The sequence below is a fragment of the Theobroma umbraticum genome, unplaced genomic scaffold (genome assembly GCF_002168275.2).
Source record: "Theobroma umbraticum cultivar Fairchild unplaced genomic scaffold, ASM216827v3 scaffold_12.1, whole genome shotgun sequence".
Taxonomy (NCBI): Eukaryota; Viridiplantae; Streptophyta; class Magnoliopsida; order Malvales; family Malvaceae; genus Theobroma; species Theobroma umbraticum.
This window is the reverse complement of record NW_018397269.1, coordinates 2,295,437-2,311,066: the sequence shown is the minus strand read 5'-3', so window position 1 is coordinate 2,311,066 and position 15,630 is coordinate 2,295,437. Positions and strand designations below refer to the sequence as shown.

At 35.7% G+C, this 15,630-nt stretch overlaps 2 protein-coding genes across 2 annotated transcripts; both read left to right on the top strand.

Moving 5' to 3' along the window:
* The first annotated feature begins 291 nt into the window (after nucleotides 1-291).
* Nucleotides 292-2,954, top strand: LOC110425749 (Eukaryotic aspartyl protease family protein). Its single transcript, XM_021440740.2, is given in 5 exon segments — nucleotides 292-1,403; nucleotides 2,126-2,161; nucleotides 2,164-2,201; nucleotides 2,204-2,567; nucleotides 2,570-2,954. Coding segments are annotated over 5 exon segments (1,440 nt in total). The 5' UTR covers nucleotides 292-595; the 3' UTR covers nucleotides 2,764-2,954.
* A 9,283-nt stretch (nucleotides 2,955-12,237) lies between these two features.
* LOC110425880 (metalloendoproteinase 1-like) lies at nucleotides 12,238-13,303 on the top strand. The gene has a single exon (XM_021440954.2). It carries the CDS (start codon nucleotides 12,261-12,263, stop codon nucleotides 13,143-13,145), a length of 885 nt encoding a protein of 294 aa, XP_021296629.1. The 5' UTR covers nucleotides 12,238-12,260; the 3' UTR covers nucleotides 13,146-13,303.
* The last annotated feature ends 2,327 nt before the right edge of the window (nucleotides 13,304-15,630 follow it).

Here is a 15,630-nt window from a genome sequence, read left to right as displayed (position 1 = left end):
CCATTAAGAAAAATCAGAGCAAACAAACTGACAATTTTGTCACCACCAAAATAGCAAAGCTCTGCAATAGTACAGAGAAGATGGAAGAGAGTTAAAACGATTAATTAATTAACCTAATGGACAAATAATCAACTTCCGAGAAGTTCCCACGAGTGGTTTTCTGAAAGGCTTTTGAGCCAACATCTCACGTGCACAATCTGCCCTCACCTAATTTCGTTTGAATTATATAAGAGGATTTCATTTCATTCAATGATACCAATACCTTATCCTTCACTTTTGGCTTTTTTTCTCTATTTGTATTTTAATTCGATCGACGCGTGCTTATAAATATTCATTACAAATTAACCAGAAAAACAATTTTTCAATAAATTCAAAAGAAATATCACATAATAACTTAAAAAAGGGGTAACTTTTATCATTTAAGAAAATACATTCCCGGTACCTTTGTCTTTTTCGAATTGAAACCGCGAGGAACAGGCAGAGACAGGCAGCTGAAATCACTGTGAAAAAGAATGGTTGCGTTTAATTTGAATAGCTGTTGCTGTTTTGGCATTCAAAGCTAACTTTTGAAACCCAGTAGCTATACTCAACCTGAATGCCAAACAACTTCTCTATTTTCTCTCAGATGCCTCTGAAAATGGTGGCACGCTCTCCCATCTCTTTAATCATTTTCCTTCTGCTTCTCCCCTCAGATCTCAGCAATACCCCAGTAGCCACCGCGACCGCCGCAAAAGAGTACCTGAAGCTCCCACTACTCCACAAAACCCCATTTCCATCCCCGACCCAAACCATTCTCTTCGACATTCACCGCATCTCTTATCTCCACCGCCATCGCCACCAGCACCACAAAAACCCAAAGGGTAGCATTAAGTCACCCGTTGTATCCGGAGCTCCATCAGGGTCCGGCCAGTACTTCGTGGAGCTCCGCCTAGGCTCCCCTCCTCAACCTCTTCTCCTCGTCGCTGACACTGGCAGTGACCTGCTCTGGGTCACGTGTTCCGCATGCCGTCACAACTGCTCCTTCTTCCACTCTCCAGGCTCCACGTTCTTAGCTCGCCAGTCCTCTTCCTTCGCCCCCCACCACTGCTTCGACAGAACATGTCGCCTCGTCCCCCATCCCGACCCGAACCCTTGCAACAGAACCCGACTCCACAGTCCTTGCCGTTACCAATATCTGTACTCCGATGGCTCCACAACCAGAGGTTTCTTCTCCAAAGACACAACTACATTGAACACTAGCTCCGGGAGCGAGGCCAAGCTTGAGAAACTCTCTTTCGGGTGCGGGTTTCAGATCTCGGGTCCAAGCGTCTCCGGTGTCAGCTTCAATGGTGCTCATGGGGTAATGGGCTTAGGTCGTGGCCCTATTTCCTTTGCCTCTCAGCTTGGCCGCCGTTTCGGCAACAAATTCTCCCCGGCGCCACGCGCGCGTGTCCGTTCGCCTTTTCTCGCCGACTTCTCGCCGTCAGGTCACCCGCCTCCTCCCTTCGTTTTCGCCTGCGCTTGCGTTATTTTCGTCGTCGCCGCCCGTTTCTTGTTCTCGCTTCCGCTTTGTTTTCCAGTCCCGTTGCCTTTGCCTCTTCTCTGCGTGACTTTACCTTGCGTTTCCTGCCTCGTTGCCGCTCGCGTCCGCCTTGCTCTACTGTCCTCCTCTCTTCCCCTCTACCCTCCTCCCTTTTGCGTCTTCCGTGCGGTCTTCTTTTCTCTTGTCGTTTTTTTCTCTCCTTCCCCCCTCGTCCCGTTGGTTCCTGCCTCTCTGCTCGCTCTGCTGTTCCTGTTTCTCCTTCCGCCGCTCGCCCCCCTTCTTGCCCTGCTTTCCCGCTCCTTCACCTCCTCCGCTCGTCCCGTGTGTCTTCACTTCGGTCCTCTTTCTCTTCCCCCTCTGTTCTCTTTTCCTCCTTTTCGTCCTTCTCGTTGTCTTTTTGCCGCTCGTCCCGCCTGCGTCTCTCTCCTCCCGATTTCCTCGTCGCTCCGCCCTTTCGCCTGCTCCCGTGCCCCTTCCTTTCTCCCTTCTTCTCTCCCCGTTCCGCGCCCTGTTTTGCTGCCCCGTCTCCTCTCCGGCTTCGTGCTTTTCCCTTAGTCGTGCCCTATTTCCTTTGCCTCTCAGCTTGGCCGCCGTTTCGGCAACAATTCTCCTATTGCCTCATGGATTACACCTTGTCGCCACTCCAACGAGCTATCTCATCATCGGCGAAGGTGCGACAACGGAGACGAACAAAACGCCATTTCAAGAAACCCAAAAATGAGCTACACCCCATTAGTTATCAACCCTTTATCTCCCACATTTTACTACATAGGGATCAAGAGTGTGAAAGTTAACAACGTCAAATTACGGATTGATCCTTCTGTTTGGTCCCTCGACGACCTTGGCAATGGCGGCACTATCATGGACTCTGGAACCACTTTAACTTTTTTACCTGAGCCAGCCTATGTTAAGATTTTAACAGCGATTAAACGAAGAGTAAGGCTGCCGAGTCCAGCAAAGTTAACTCCGGGTTTCGACTTGTGTTTCAATGTGACAGGGGAGTCAAGGCAGAAGCTACCAAGGCTGAGTTTCGAACTGGCCGGTGGTCGGTGTTAGAGCCGCCGCCGAGGAATTATTTCATCGAGACGGAGGAAGAGATCAAGTGCTTGGCGATCCAACCGTTTGGCAACGGAATAGGGTTTTCGGTGATAGGGAATCTGATGCAACAAGGGTTTTTGTTTGAGTTCGATAGGGACAAGTCGCGGCTCGGTTTTTCACGTCATGGCTGCGCCCCATCTTAGACTCGCCGTCGCTTCTGGCTCACTGGGTCGACTCATTTCGCATATTTCTTTCTTTTTCTTTTTTAATATCTTGAATATCCATTTCTTTGTGATAAGCAATAGTATTTTTAGCAAAAAAAAAAAAGTTTAATATTTTTATTGTTGTAGAAATAAATATTTTTGGACACTACGGGCGATGTCTATTGGAGAAACCATGCCTATTTTCGGTATTCCAATTTTTTTTTAAGAAAAAAGAAACAGTTGAGATTGGCTACGAGAAGGGACAGCGTGGCAATTGTTTAGTTGGTCTCATTCTCAGTTGTTGTCTGTGGATTTCACGTGATATTCTTTGGCCTTTCTCTTTCGCAATGGTCTTTTCTTCCTTTTTGAGTTGTGAGTTTACTCGTTTTCTTGTCAGGTAATAATATGTCAACTGAGAAACAAAGACTGCTTCACTGTCTCAGAATCAATGCTGGAAATTTTGCTTGCCCCATGTTAAAAGGTGGTAGACTTCAAAAGGCTTTATTAGAGTGCGCTCAAATTAATGCGATCCATTGGATCTGGTGTCCTCACTTAAATGTCGTTGGATGTGTGGACTTCCACTGTCGCGATAGACTTTTGAGGTGTGGCTTTACCACATGCTTTTCGAAACCAGTTAACAACAAACGTTCTAAGGTGCGCCACACTCTTGCGGTAAATTGGTGCAATTCATCAATCAAGGAGCCACGGATAAGGGATTTAAATATGGAGGTTCTGCGTAAGTGTAATCTAACGATTAGTCAGGACTTAGATGAAAAAAGCTGTTGGCAAAGCAACCCTTCTTCCTCTCACATTATAGAGGACTCAGTTTGCAAATTCATATAAAAGATGCATATAATTACTTGAATCATGGACTTAATAATCTTTTGGACTTAAATGGCTCGGCCCTATATTACACAACCTTCAACTTTCACATCACATTTTATTGTGTAGAGGGTTTTTTTTAGAGGGTTCTTTTGATAAAAAGAGAGAACATGCTGCAATGAGTGAATTGAAATACGCTAGAGGTGACGAAGAGGAAAACTAAACTAGTTTTTGAAGTATAAGTGCTTTGATAGCGAGTGATGAGAAATAAGAAAAGGTGAAAGAAGTGACGGATTACGACAAATAGGAAAAACTAAATAGAAAGAATGTTGGAAGGTTTTTGAGAGAGTTTTTAAGATAATCTTTGTTAGGTTTTTAATGATTTTTGATTGTTTCCCAACCTCCAAGGCTCTCATACTTATACCAATTAAGAGCACCTTGTTAGGAGTAGTTCGGAGAACACATTCAATCATAGGAGAACATGCTTGTCATGAAAAAGCAATTAAAGAATGGTTTATAGGATATTAAGAAAATGATGATGTAGTTGAGTAATAGGCGTAAGTTTTGAGTAATGGAATAGTGACACTTGATATTGTACCACGTATATTCTTAAGAAAGAAAGAAAAATGGGTAAAGCATATGTACCTCAAAGAAAAGTTAAGAGGCAGTGCTCTTAATAATTTCTATATTTGAGCAATTAAGCCAAACTCTCTAAAACATTTCAAATATGAAGATAACTCATGAACCTTGCCACTTATTCTGAGTTACTTTTACTTTCACGTACAAACAATTATTCCATGCTTATTCTTGAGTGTTTTCACGCTTAGAATACTTTTAGGTGCTTTCACGTTAAGGACGCCTTTAGGCATTTCCATACTCGAAATACCCCTAGGTGCTTCCACATTCGGAACACCCATGGACGTTTCCATGTACGCTTCCATGCTTGGAACACCTTGAGTGCTTCTACATTTGAAACACCCTTGAGCGCTCTCCGCTTGGAACACCCTGGGGCTCTTTGACGTTAGGAACACCCTTGAGCGTTTCTATGTTTACAACACCTCTAAGTGCTTTTACGTTTAGAACACTTTTTGGGGCTTTAGTGCTTAGAACACCCTTGGTGCTTTTGCACTTGTAATGACTCTGAGTGTTTCTGCGCTTAGAATACTCTTGAACGCTTCTTCACTTGGAACACCCCTGGGCGCTTCTGCATTTAGAACACCCTTAATGTAATTTGTCTATCACACAAAACTTCAAAATAGTTAGCCAAAATTGGGCATCTGCATTTTGCCCCTTACATAAAAATTCTTATAAAGAGTTTTATGTATAAATAAAATGATGCATATAGTAATACTTCTTTTTTAGAGGTGTTTTGAATACTCACAATACTTATTCTTCTCCGGGAGGTGTTCCAATACAACTCGCAATGCTTCTTTTAGATGTGTTCAAAATACAACTTGCAATGTTTCTTATTTCCATGTTTTGTCTTTTCCAATGATAAGTTGTAGACTCAATGCTTTTGACACTCATTTGGAAGACTTTCATGGCATTTTAGTCTAGGTGCAAAACTTGGAGCTTTTGAAGAGTATAAATGGCTTCAATGAGAGATCGAAAAATGGAGTTGCGAAAAAGATTAGACAACCTTTTCACATTTGAGAATGATAGCTTTTCCTGATCCGTAAGCTTCATACTTAACTAGTTTTTTTTTGTTTTTCTTTTTCTAATTTCGTAAACTTACTTTCCAAAGTAAACATTCAATTTTCTTTTGTCGTGGTTTTATTGACCTAATCTGCTCCGTACTACATTCTTTACAAACATATGAATGTTTCACAAGTAATGTTGTATGCGGTTAAAAAGGGTTTTCAACCTCATATTAGGGAAAATAATCCTCAACTTAATAGGCAGGCAAATGACATTTTATATAAGCGTTTAAAGCTATGGCCTAATTGTTAATAGCAAATTATGGTTAAGAAGTGAGTGATAAAGTCAGCGATCAATTTGTGAATAGAAAACTGTGACCAATAAATGAGAGATAAAGCTTGCGGCCAATTTGTGAAAAGCAAACTAAGGCCAAGAAATGAGTCATAAAGCTTATGACTAATAGCATAATATTATTATAGATAGATTATGAGTGTTAAAGCTTATGGTTGAAATATAAATTATATGGTGAAAGATTTTAACTTTTACGACCAAGTGAAACAATAATAATGCAACCAAAATAAAAGTGATAAAGTTTGCAACTGAAAATGAATTTACTTTTTTGCAAATATCAAATTTTGAATGCATGAAATAATCAGTAGTAAAAATCATAGACATATCATGGATGAGTGAGAAGTAGGTTATTCTAGATCTTATTGTTGCCAACCATTATTTCTCTTGCTTGCACTCTCTTATAAAATATTTTGCATGGATTTCTACATTTAGCAAGTAAATGATCAATTGTACGGTGATAGTCACAATACCTTGAATTGGACCTTTTTTTTTGTTGTTGGTGGTTGTGAAACATAAAGTAAGTTCACTTGTCCATCCTTTATCCATTCATGGAGAAACATTCTCACCTTGTCTAGTGAGATTGAGAATGATGGTGGAGAATAAATCTCATCTTCTTGTCTTTTTCTTAGATTGTCTCTTTTAGGACGTAGAGGAAGTCGATGTTTCTTTTTTCTCTACCTCCTTCTCGAATCATATTTACTGTTGGAGTATTTTTCCTCTTAGAATGACTTAATTCTTATTGCCTAAGAATCATATTGTTGGTCCGTTGTGCAGCTACGACTAAAGTGACCAAAGTAAGAAAAGGTAAATTTTCCAAACGTACTTTATATTCATCAAACATACCTTGGATGCAAACTTTGACTAGCTTTTTCTCATCATGGGAATCTTGTATGTCCAGCATTCTTTCTCTAAAACATTCTATGTACTCTATAAAATTGCCTTCTGATGTTTTCTCCTCATGTCAATAAGGGCTACCTTTTTTTGGGTAGAAAATAACTTTTCTCCAAACATCCTACACATCTGGTTCCAAGAGTCAACCGAGCCGGGAGTAAGATTAACGTACCAAGTGTAAGCTTTCTCAATAAAAGACTTCTGTAGTTTTAAATCATTGTCCAAGCCAATGACTCTCAAGGTTTTTACAAACTTAATGACATGTTTTTGGGCATCACCAGTATTACCGTTGAATTGTTTGAATTTTAGGCTAATGTAATATTTAGGGATATGGCTTAGCGGCTACCTTGATAGGATAGGGTAGTTTCAAGTCAAACTTTGAGAAGTTGAGACTCTTATTTTTCTGATCAAATAGCTTCTCAAACTCCTTCTTTGTGACAAAACTCTAAGCATTAATGGAAGAAGTTACCATAACAGGATTGCCTATAACAGAGGGATTGGTGGTATTAAGGAATGGGTCATTCGTGCTCTCTCCATTTCCTCCATTTTCGTTGTTGTTGACCACATTAGCGACATTTTCTCCATTATGGGTTAGCATTTGTTAAGGTTGAGAAGTTGTAGCAGTTGAGAATGCAAACTAGGTGATGGTTTCCATCATTTGCTTATTATTTTCCTCCAGCACTTGCATCTTTTTTTGGGAAGTTAGGAGCATTTTCATGAGCTCTTAGACATAGGGGGAATGATCGTTTCTTGATTGTCAAGAGAACTTTCCACATCTTTTTGACAAAAAATTTTACAGTAACTTTTTCACTTACTGAAATCACTCATCCTTAATAGAGTCGCCTAAATGTAGAGGGTTCTTTTGTTAAAGAAAGAGGATGTGTTGCAAGACTGAAGTAGTCCTTGAAGCGTAAGTGCTTTGGTGGTAGGTGGTGAGGGATAAGAAAAGTGGAAGAAGTGACAGATTACAGAAAATAGGAAAGGCTAAAAAGAAAAAATGTTGAAGGAGTCTTGAGAAAGCTTTTAGGATAATCTTCACTGGGTTTCTAATGATTTTTTATTGTTTCCCAACTTCAAAGGTTTTCATATTTATACTAATCAAGAGTACTTTGTTAAGAGTAATTAGGAGAACACATTCAATTATGAGAGAACATGCTTGTCATGGAAAAGCAATTAAAGAGCAGTTTATGAGATATTAAGAAAATGGTAATGTAGTTGAATAGTTGGAATAAGTTTTAGGTAATGGAATAGTGACACTTAATAGCACGCCACTTATACTTTTAAGAAAGAAAAAAAAAGGTAAACACATGTATTTCAAAGAAATGTTAAAAGGAAGTCCTTTTAACTATCTCCATATCTGAGCCATTAAGCCAAGCTCTTTAGAACTTTCCAAATGTGAAGGTAACTCATGAACCCTACCATTTAATATGAGTTTCTTTCACTTCCTTATACAAACAATTGTTCCATACTTGTTCTTGAGTGTTTCCGTGTTTGGAACTCTCTTGGGTGCTTTTACGCTGGGATTGCCCTTGGGCACTTCTGCGCTCAAAACACCCTAAGCGTTTCCACGCTCGAAACACCCTTAGGCACTTCAACGCTTGAGACACCCTTAAGTGCTTTCCCGCTTAGAACATCATGTGGCGTTTTCGCTTTTGGAACACTCTAAGGTGCTTTTATATTTGAAACACCCTTGGGCATTTCCACGCTTGGAACATCTTTGGGCGCTTCCGCTTTTAGAACACTTTTGGTGCTTCCATGTTTGGAATTGGAACACCTTTAAGTGCTTGTACACTTAAAACACCTTTGGGTGTTTCTGCACTTTGAACACTTTTGGGCACTTCCGCACTTGGAACACCCTTAGGAGCTTCCATGCTTGGAACACCTCTAGACGCTTCCATGCTTAAAAGTGATGAATTGAGAAACATAATTAACATTAAATATGATGTCAGGTCTTGTACGTCTTAAGCATTGCAAACCACTAACTAGACTTTAATAGTGATGAATCTTCAAAGGATGTCGAGTGTTATTTTTGTAGGTAAAGGTGTAGAGATTGGGTTGCAATCACTCATTTGTGTTTTGGTAAAAAGAGCAAAAGCAAATTTTTCCTGGTTTTTGTTAGTCAGGAACTTCTTTTGTAAGACGTACAGTTTTGAGTTAGGTCAGATAATGAAATTTTATTACTTTTCAAAAAAAAAAGAAAAAAGTAAAAGACCTTGAGGAAAAGGATGTACTTCTATGCTAAGGAAGCAATGGATATTACCAAGATCTTGAATGAAATTGTTTAAATAACTAAGATAATTACTAGTTAGTATAATATCATAACAAACAAGTGTGCTTTGTGACTCAACCAAGAGATTAAACTGGGATGTCTGGTATGATATTTGCTAAACTTACTTAGACATTCTACATTCTTAAAGATGTTGGCCTATACATGCCTCAACCAGCTACACTACTTCGTGACAACATCAGCCATATGCATAACAATTAACCCATTTCTAGTTTGAGAAGGACTGGAGGAACACAGCAACAGAAGATTGAAAAATAGATGCTTGAACAAAAACCTCAGCAGAAGGATAGACAGCAGCAGCAGCAGATAAACTTCAGTAGCAACAGCAATGTTACGCAACAGACCTGTACAAACAAGACAATGACCAATGATCATCAGCCATCAATAAGGAAGCAGCATACAGAATCAATGTGACAGAAGCAGTTAAATGAATCAAGTCAGCAAGTGAAGACAATAACAATCAAACAAATTTCAGTATGTACAAAAAATCTCTGCACAGAAGTCAGTGAGATTTTGTCCAGAACATATATCGCCTTTCCTTATAAGTATATAACCGTTGGAGAGTTTCCTTACACTTTTTCTCTTGTAAAACAGCCTATATAGAGCGCAATGATGTACTTGTATAGATACATTCAAATGAGAAATTAAATAGTTACATATAAAGCTTCTCTCTGTCTCCTCCTCTTAACTCTCTACAGTTTGAACTTGTGAAAAAGAAGGGACAAAGAAAAACCCCTTTGCCCTATATGCAAAAAGGCGGAAGAGGCCATTGAACATGTTTAACTTGTTGCTCTGTCATTGGTCTGTATATGGCAGTATGGTTTGGTTTGGATATTGGTCATAAAGTGAATAGAGATCAGATCACTTCCTTCGATGAGTGGTTTGGGAAAGTTGTTGATGGGTGCAACGTAGAGCCAGAGCATAAAAAAGGTTTACTTATTTCTGTTGCTTATGCTTGTTGGTTTTTTTGGGAAGAGAGATACGCAGAATGTAATGCGGAGTATTGTTACAGTTGTAATTAAGGGAGATAAATGGTGCCATTTCAGAACTAATGCATTTACTCGAAAAGGATAACAAGGTGAAGAGTCAAGGTCATAGGCAGGGGCATAGCGTCCCTTTATAATGGGTCTCTTCAAATTTTTGAAATTTTTTATATATTATATATTTTTAATAATTTTTTAAAATAATTTTTCATTAAATAATTAATATACTTAAAATAATAATAAAATGATTTTACAAATTTTATTCAAATTTTTAAATTTTTTTTAATTTTTTAAATTTCGTCATCCATATTTCTTTTTTTTTTCTATCTTTATATTGTGAAATTATAAAAAGTTAAAATTTATATTTAATTTATTTATATTATTATTATTATTATTTATATTTATTTATGTTTTTCAATTCTATTCTATTTACTCATATATTTTAAATTTGTATAGATTTTTTCTTTTAAATTTCTACGAATCATTAATCATATTCTTTTTTTTATTATATAGGTTATATCTCTTATTTATCATGTTTTTTTATTTTCTATTATGTGAAATTTATTTTTAATGATTTTAATTTTTAAAAATTAAAAATTTATTATATATGTAATTCTCAAATATAAATTCTAGTATTACATTATTGGTTATTGTTTAAAATTTTACTAATATATTATTTTTATTAATCCTAATTATATAAGAAAAATTATTTTGAGTATATGTTTTTAATGTGCTTTACGTTTTATATTTAGTTGAAAGAAAATTATCCTGAGTATTAGAAAAAATTATTAATTATGTATATCGTATTTAACTATTTATATTTTATGAATTATAGTTTAATATTTAGTATTATAAACTTAAATATAATAAAATAAGAATATTGGATGTTGATTATATTAATTTTTTAGTCATTTATATTGAGAAAGGTAAAATTACAAAACAAAATGTGTGATAAGTTTTTTACAAATAATTTAATTATTTATATTTAAAAAGATATTATTATTATCCAATAAAATTTTCTTAGAACACTATTATAAGTTTTTTTTATTTTTTTATTTACATGTTATATAAAATTATTATCTATTATAAATTTTTTGATTATTAATGATTAAGTTCAATATATTAATTTTAAAAATTTTTAATTTTTATTCTTCTTAGCTTTTGGTTTCCTAATAAAAATTAGCTAGCTCCACCCTTGGTCATAGGCAGAGAAACTCTAATGCTAGGGAAAATCCTGATCAAGGCTGGAACAAGGTAAACTGCGATGGACAATGGTGCTTTTTGTCATAACACAAAAGAGGCAGGGATTGGGGGTGTTAGTAAGAAATGAGGAAGGTTCTGGTAAGCTCCAGCTTTGAAGCTGAAGCCGTGGCTTTTAAGGAAGGAGTTTAATTAGCTCCATTCTGAATCTGAAGAAATTTGTTGTTGAAAATTGACTCTGTATTGGTGCATGAAGATACCCAACAGGATAGGACTGAAGGGAACTGGAGACTTAGGCCTTTTGTAAATGAGATCCAGGTAGCAAAGGAGCAAAAGTTTGAAGGTTTCAAAGTTCAATGGATCAGCAGGCTAGGTAAGATCTTTAAAAGCAATAAAAGATTATAAGAGTAGAAATGAGTTCTTAATACTATACGCCCAATTGATTAGTTCAGCTCCCATTAATAAAATCAAACTCTTTGAAATTTAAAATCCTAATAGTGAAGGGATAAAAATCTTTCCAATACTACTCTTAAATCACAATCTTCTTAAAGAGATATATCAATTGGTAATAAAAGCCTAGTTCAAGAAAACATCATCATCCCGTTTAGAGAAACAGAACAAAATGGGACCATTTTTGTAAAGTTTCCCAACCTTTGGAAAGAAAGTAGCCCGGCGAGCTACTTGAAGACATTAATTCATGGTACAGTGTTACTTTATAGCCTTCACTCCCCTAAATTGCCTTCTTCTTTTTTTTTTTTCCATTTTCACCATTTATTAAAAATCTATTTAAAAAGTGAGTGAGAAGATAAAGTCAATCTAAAAATTGAATGGTTAAAAATTAAATAGAAAATTTTGGCAAAACGAAAAGGAGTGAAGAAGAAAAGTAAATAGAAAATTCTTTTCAAGATTATAAATGTACAAGAACAATGAAATATGGGGTTAGATTTTTAAGTGAAAATATTTACTTTTAAGATCACAAGTTTATTTTGCTAGTAAAAGGAAATTATGTCAAATATAAATTTAAAACTATCGGTTTTTTTGGAGTTTAATATCTGGTCTTAGCTCTTTTAGTGCTTACCGAACTCGACATTAAATTTTCTTTTGTTTATCTTGCATGAAAAAGTAAAATTGAAGGCAGTCCTAACTTAATTACTTCTATGGTCAATTTGTGTAGAATAAAGTAAGTAAATAAATAGGAAGGAAGACTTTGCGCCGAACGTAGCCTAAACATTTATCAAAGAGAGTTGTTGTAGTAAACGCATGCAAGCACCCAACTTTTTGAGTATAAATAATTGAATTTTCTTCTACTGCCTCAAGCAGAAGCAATGGCCGCCAAGCTTTCTCATCATCTAATTTCCGAAGCTTTCTTTCTCTTCCTTGTAGTTCAAGCTTTGGTGGTTAAGTCTGAAATCCAATTTTCCAACTCCCTCCAATTTCTACAGGGAGCTCAAAAGGGATACAAAGTTAAAGGGCTTAATCAAGTCAAGCAATACTTCAAGACCTTTGGCTATTACCCTAATCACATCAATCTCACTGATGATTATGACGCCTCGTTGGAATCCGCCCTCAAAAAATATCAAAAAAATTATCGTCTCGAGGTATCAGGGAGATTCGACCCTGATACCATCAAAGAAATGTTAATCCCTAGATGTGGTGTTGCTGACATTTTTAACGAGTCAAATTTTGAGTATGACAAGCTTGACATGGTACCTAATTATACCTTTTTTGATGGGATGCCTAAATGGAGCAAGCGTCAACTCACCTACACTTTCCGTTCCAGTGCAACAGTGATCAGCGTTCAACAATTGAGGCCTATCATCGCAAGGGCTTTCGAGAAATGGGCAGCTGTTTCTCAATTCACATTTCAAGAGGCACCGACATTCACCCGAGCCGATATCGTGATCGGGTTTCACCGCCGCTTTCATTGGGATAGCTATCCTTTCGACGGCCCGGGAAACGTTTTGGCTCATGCTTTTGCACCGCAAGACGGAAGGTTTCATTATGATGCAGATGAGAACTGGAGCACTAATCCCACCACAATGAACCAAATTGATGTGGAATCCGTAGCTGTGCATGAAATAGGACATCTTCTAGGCCTTGGACATAGTCAGGATCCGAATGCGATTATGTTCGCTTTATACATGCCCGGAACCATCAAAAGGAATCTAGGCCAAGATGATATTGATGGCATACGAGCTTTGTATAGCTAGTACGGAAATGAGCTTTCCTAATGATGGGGAGTTGAATTTCTTTCACGGGCTGAGACGGATTAAGATTTTCTTTTTTTTCTCCAGTTGTATCTTTTTTAATACAGTAACAATCTTTCCTTTCATAATTAATATCTAAATTTGACTTTTTTTTAATCAAATTTTTCTAAATTTGGCTACTTTTTGTTTATGAATCATTACTACTTAATATTAAATATATTCTTTGCAAACCTATGAATAAAATAATTTTCAAATACATAATTATTAAACTTCAATTTAGTCAAATATTTAAAATAATTAAGATCAAAATTGAAACTTTAAAAAAAATCAAACTAAAACTATTACAAAATTTTATAATTTTACTCCTACAAACATTAAATTTTTAATCTAATTATTAAATAGACATTATTTCCATCTTCAAAACATGAAATATTGGTTCCACGACTGCATTTAATGATGGGTAATTCTTTGTAGAAAATAAGGCACCTTGTGCATAAACATGTTTCATTTGCAGGCAGACACGGCTAACGGGCCTACTAGCAGCTCATGGGTGTTTTTTGCCTTGTAGGGAAATTCCGAGCTTAGCTTAGTTAATATTAAAATAATTAATCAGCTTAGAGATCATAATATCAGTTTTTGTTTAGATATAAAAGATTTTGAATGACACAGTCATCTTATAAATTATATTTCTTTTATTTAAAATTTAAATTTCTAAACTTTTAATTTTAACACAAGCAGAATTTTAAATTCTTATCATTGAAAAAATTCACAGAAAACAAAGATAATATGAGTTGTGCACTATTTTTGCATTTTCAAGCTAAAGTGCCTTATTACTGTCAACTTGTGATAACAAAGAGGTTTCTCCCAGTAGAAAAATTTATTCATAATCTTCATAGCGATCTTGCTTGTCTGCCTGGTATATATTTAATAACTAAATTATTTCTCCATATGTTTCTCTAAACTGAAGCCTCATCTATGCTTAACAGAAGAATTTAAGTGGTGTGGCCTTATCTTTGTTATTATATAAGGAATGGCTGTATCAAAATGACTTATATGTGTAGACACCCATTTTTTCAAAAAAAAAAATCCATTTTTTTAATTTCATATTTTTATTTTTCATTTTTAGCCATTAGTTATTTAGGCTTGGAAATTGGTACAACTCATCTTAGGGCTTTGTCTTTAGGAGCTCTTTGGGCCTTATAATTCAATAAGCCCAACGATCATGGCCGAAAACAAGATTTACTAATTAATCAAACTTAAAGACAGATCAAAGGGTATAATTAAATAAAAATAAGATTAGAACAAAATTAAAGCAAAGAACAAGAAATAAAACTAAATAAAACAAAAGAAATAACAGACAAATAAACAGTCGGCTACCCCACCCCTCAACCGACCGTGGATATAAAAACCCACGATCCAAAGGAGGAAAAAGCAGCAACCAACAAAAAGAGGAGCAGCTACTTTATAGAATATATACTTGTACGTTTCCAAATTGATTATGATTTCATTAAAGTTTGTTTCAATTTTGCTTAAACCGTTACCTGATTCAAGCTTGTATATACATACATCATCAAACTTGGCTTGAATATTTTACAATCTTAGTTTTGTACTGGGATTGATTTGGTATTATGAATCATTAACAAAGTTAAATCATGTTCAAGTTCAAGTTGGAAATTTGGGTTTAATTTCAACCTTATCATCATTAAAGATAAAACACTGGCTAGTTTTCCAAGATAATCATCATGGGATGACTAATTAACAATTAATTACTTCATTAATTGTTGGGCAAGACTTGAGATATTATCTTAAATTAATTTATGGTACAAATAATTTACACTTAAAAGGAATAAAGACCTCTCGGAGCCTCAAGAGCCGCTGGTAGAATTGTGATGTGGTGAATATGCCTCTAAATGTCTTTTAATTCTCGATACATGCATAATGGACCATTTTACAGAGCATCAATAAGGGAGATGCATCTCATTCTTAAAATTTTCTTAGGTATCAATAAATATTAGTAATTTTTATTATAATTATATTTTTTATTTGAGAGAATGAAAAATTCAAACCCAATATTTTGAATAAAGATAATACATCTATTATGATTCAAATGTTCAAATGCTTTTATGTTAATTAATTAAGAATTGAACAAATTATCTAATAGCCCTTGCATATATATAGCACTCCAAGCATTTGGTTCATTGGTTGGTATATGATATTTAGACAAGAGTAGAATTTAAATTCTCCTCTTTTCAATTATAAAAATATATACATTGCCATTTTTTGTAAGAAAATATTCATTAAATCACTTTTTTTTCTTATTAGGGGAGGGGAGATTTGAACCCTGTTCTGTAGGTAAGAGATAATGCACCAATCAATAAACCAAATGCTCGGGTACCATTAAATCACATTTTTAATCACAATAATAATGTAATAAATTTACATATATAAAGTAAATATCTTTTGAAATAAAGACTAGATGTTTACACAT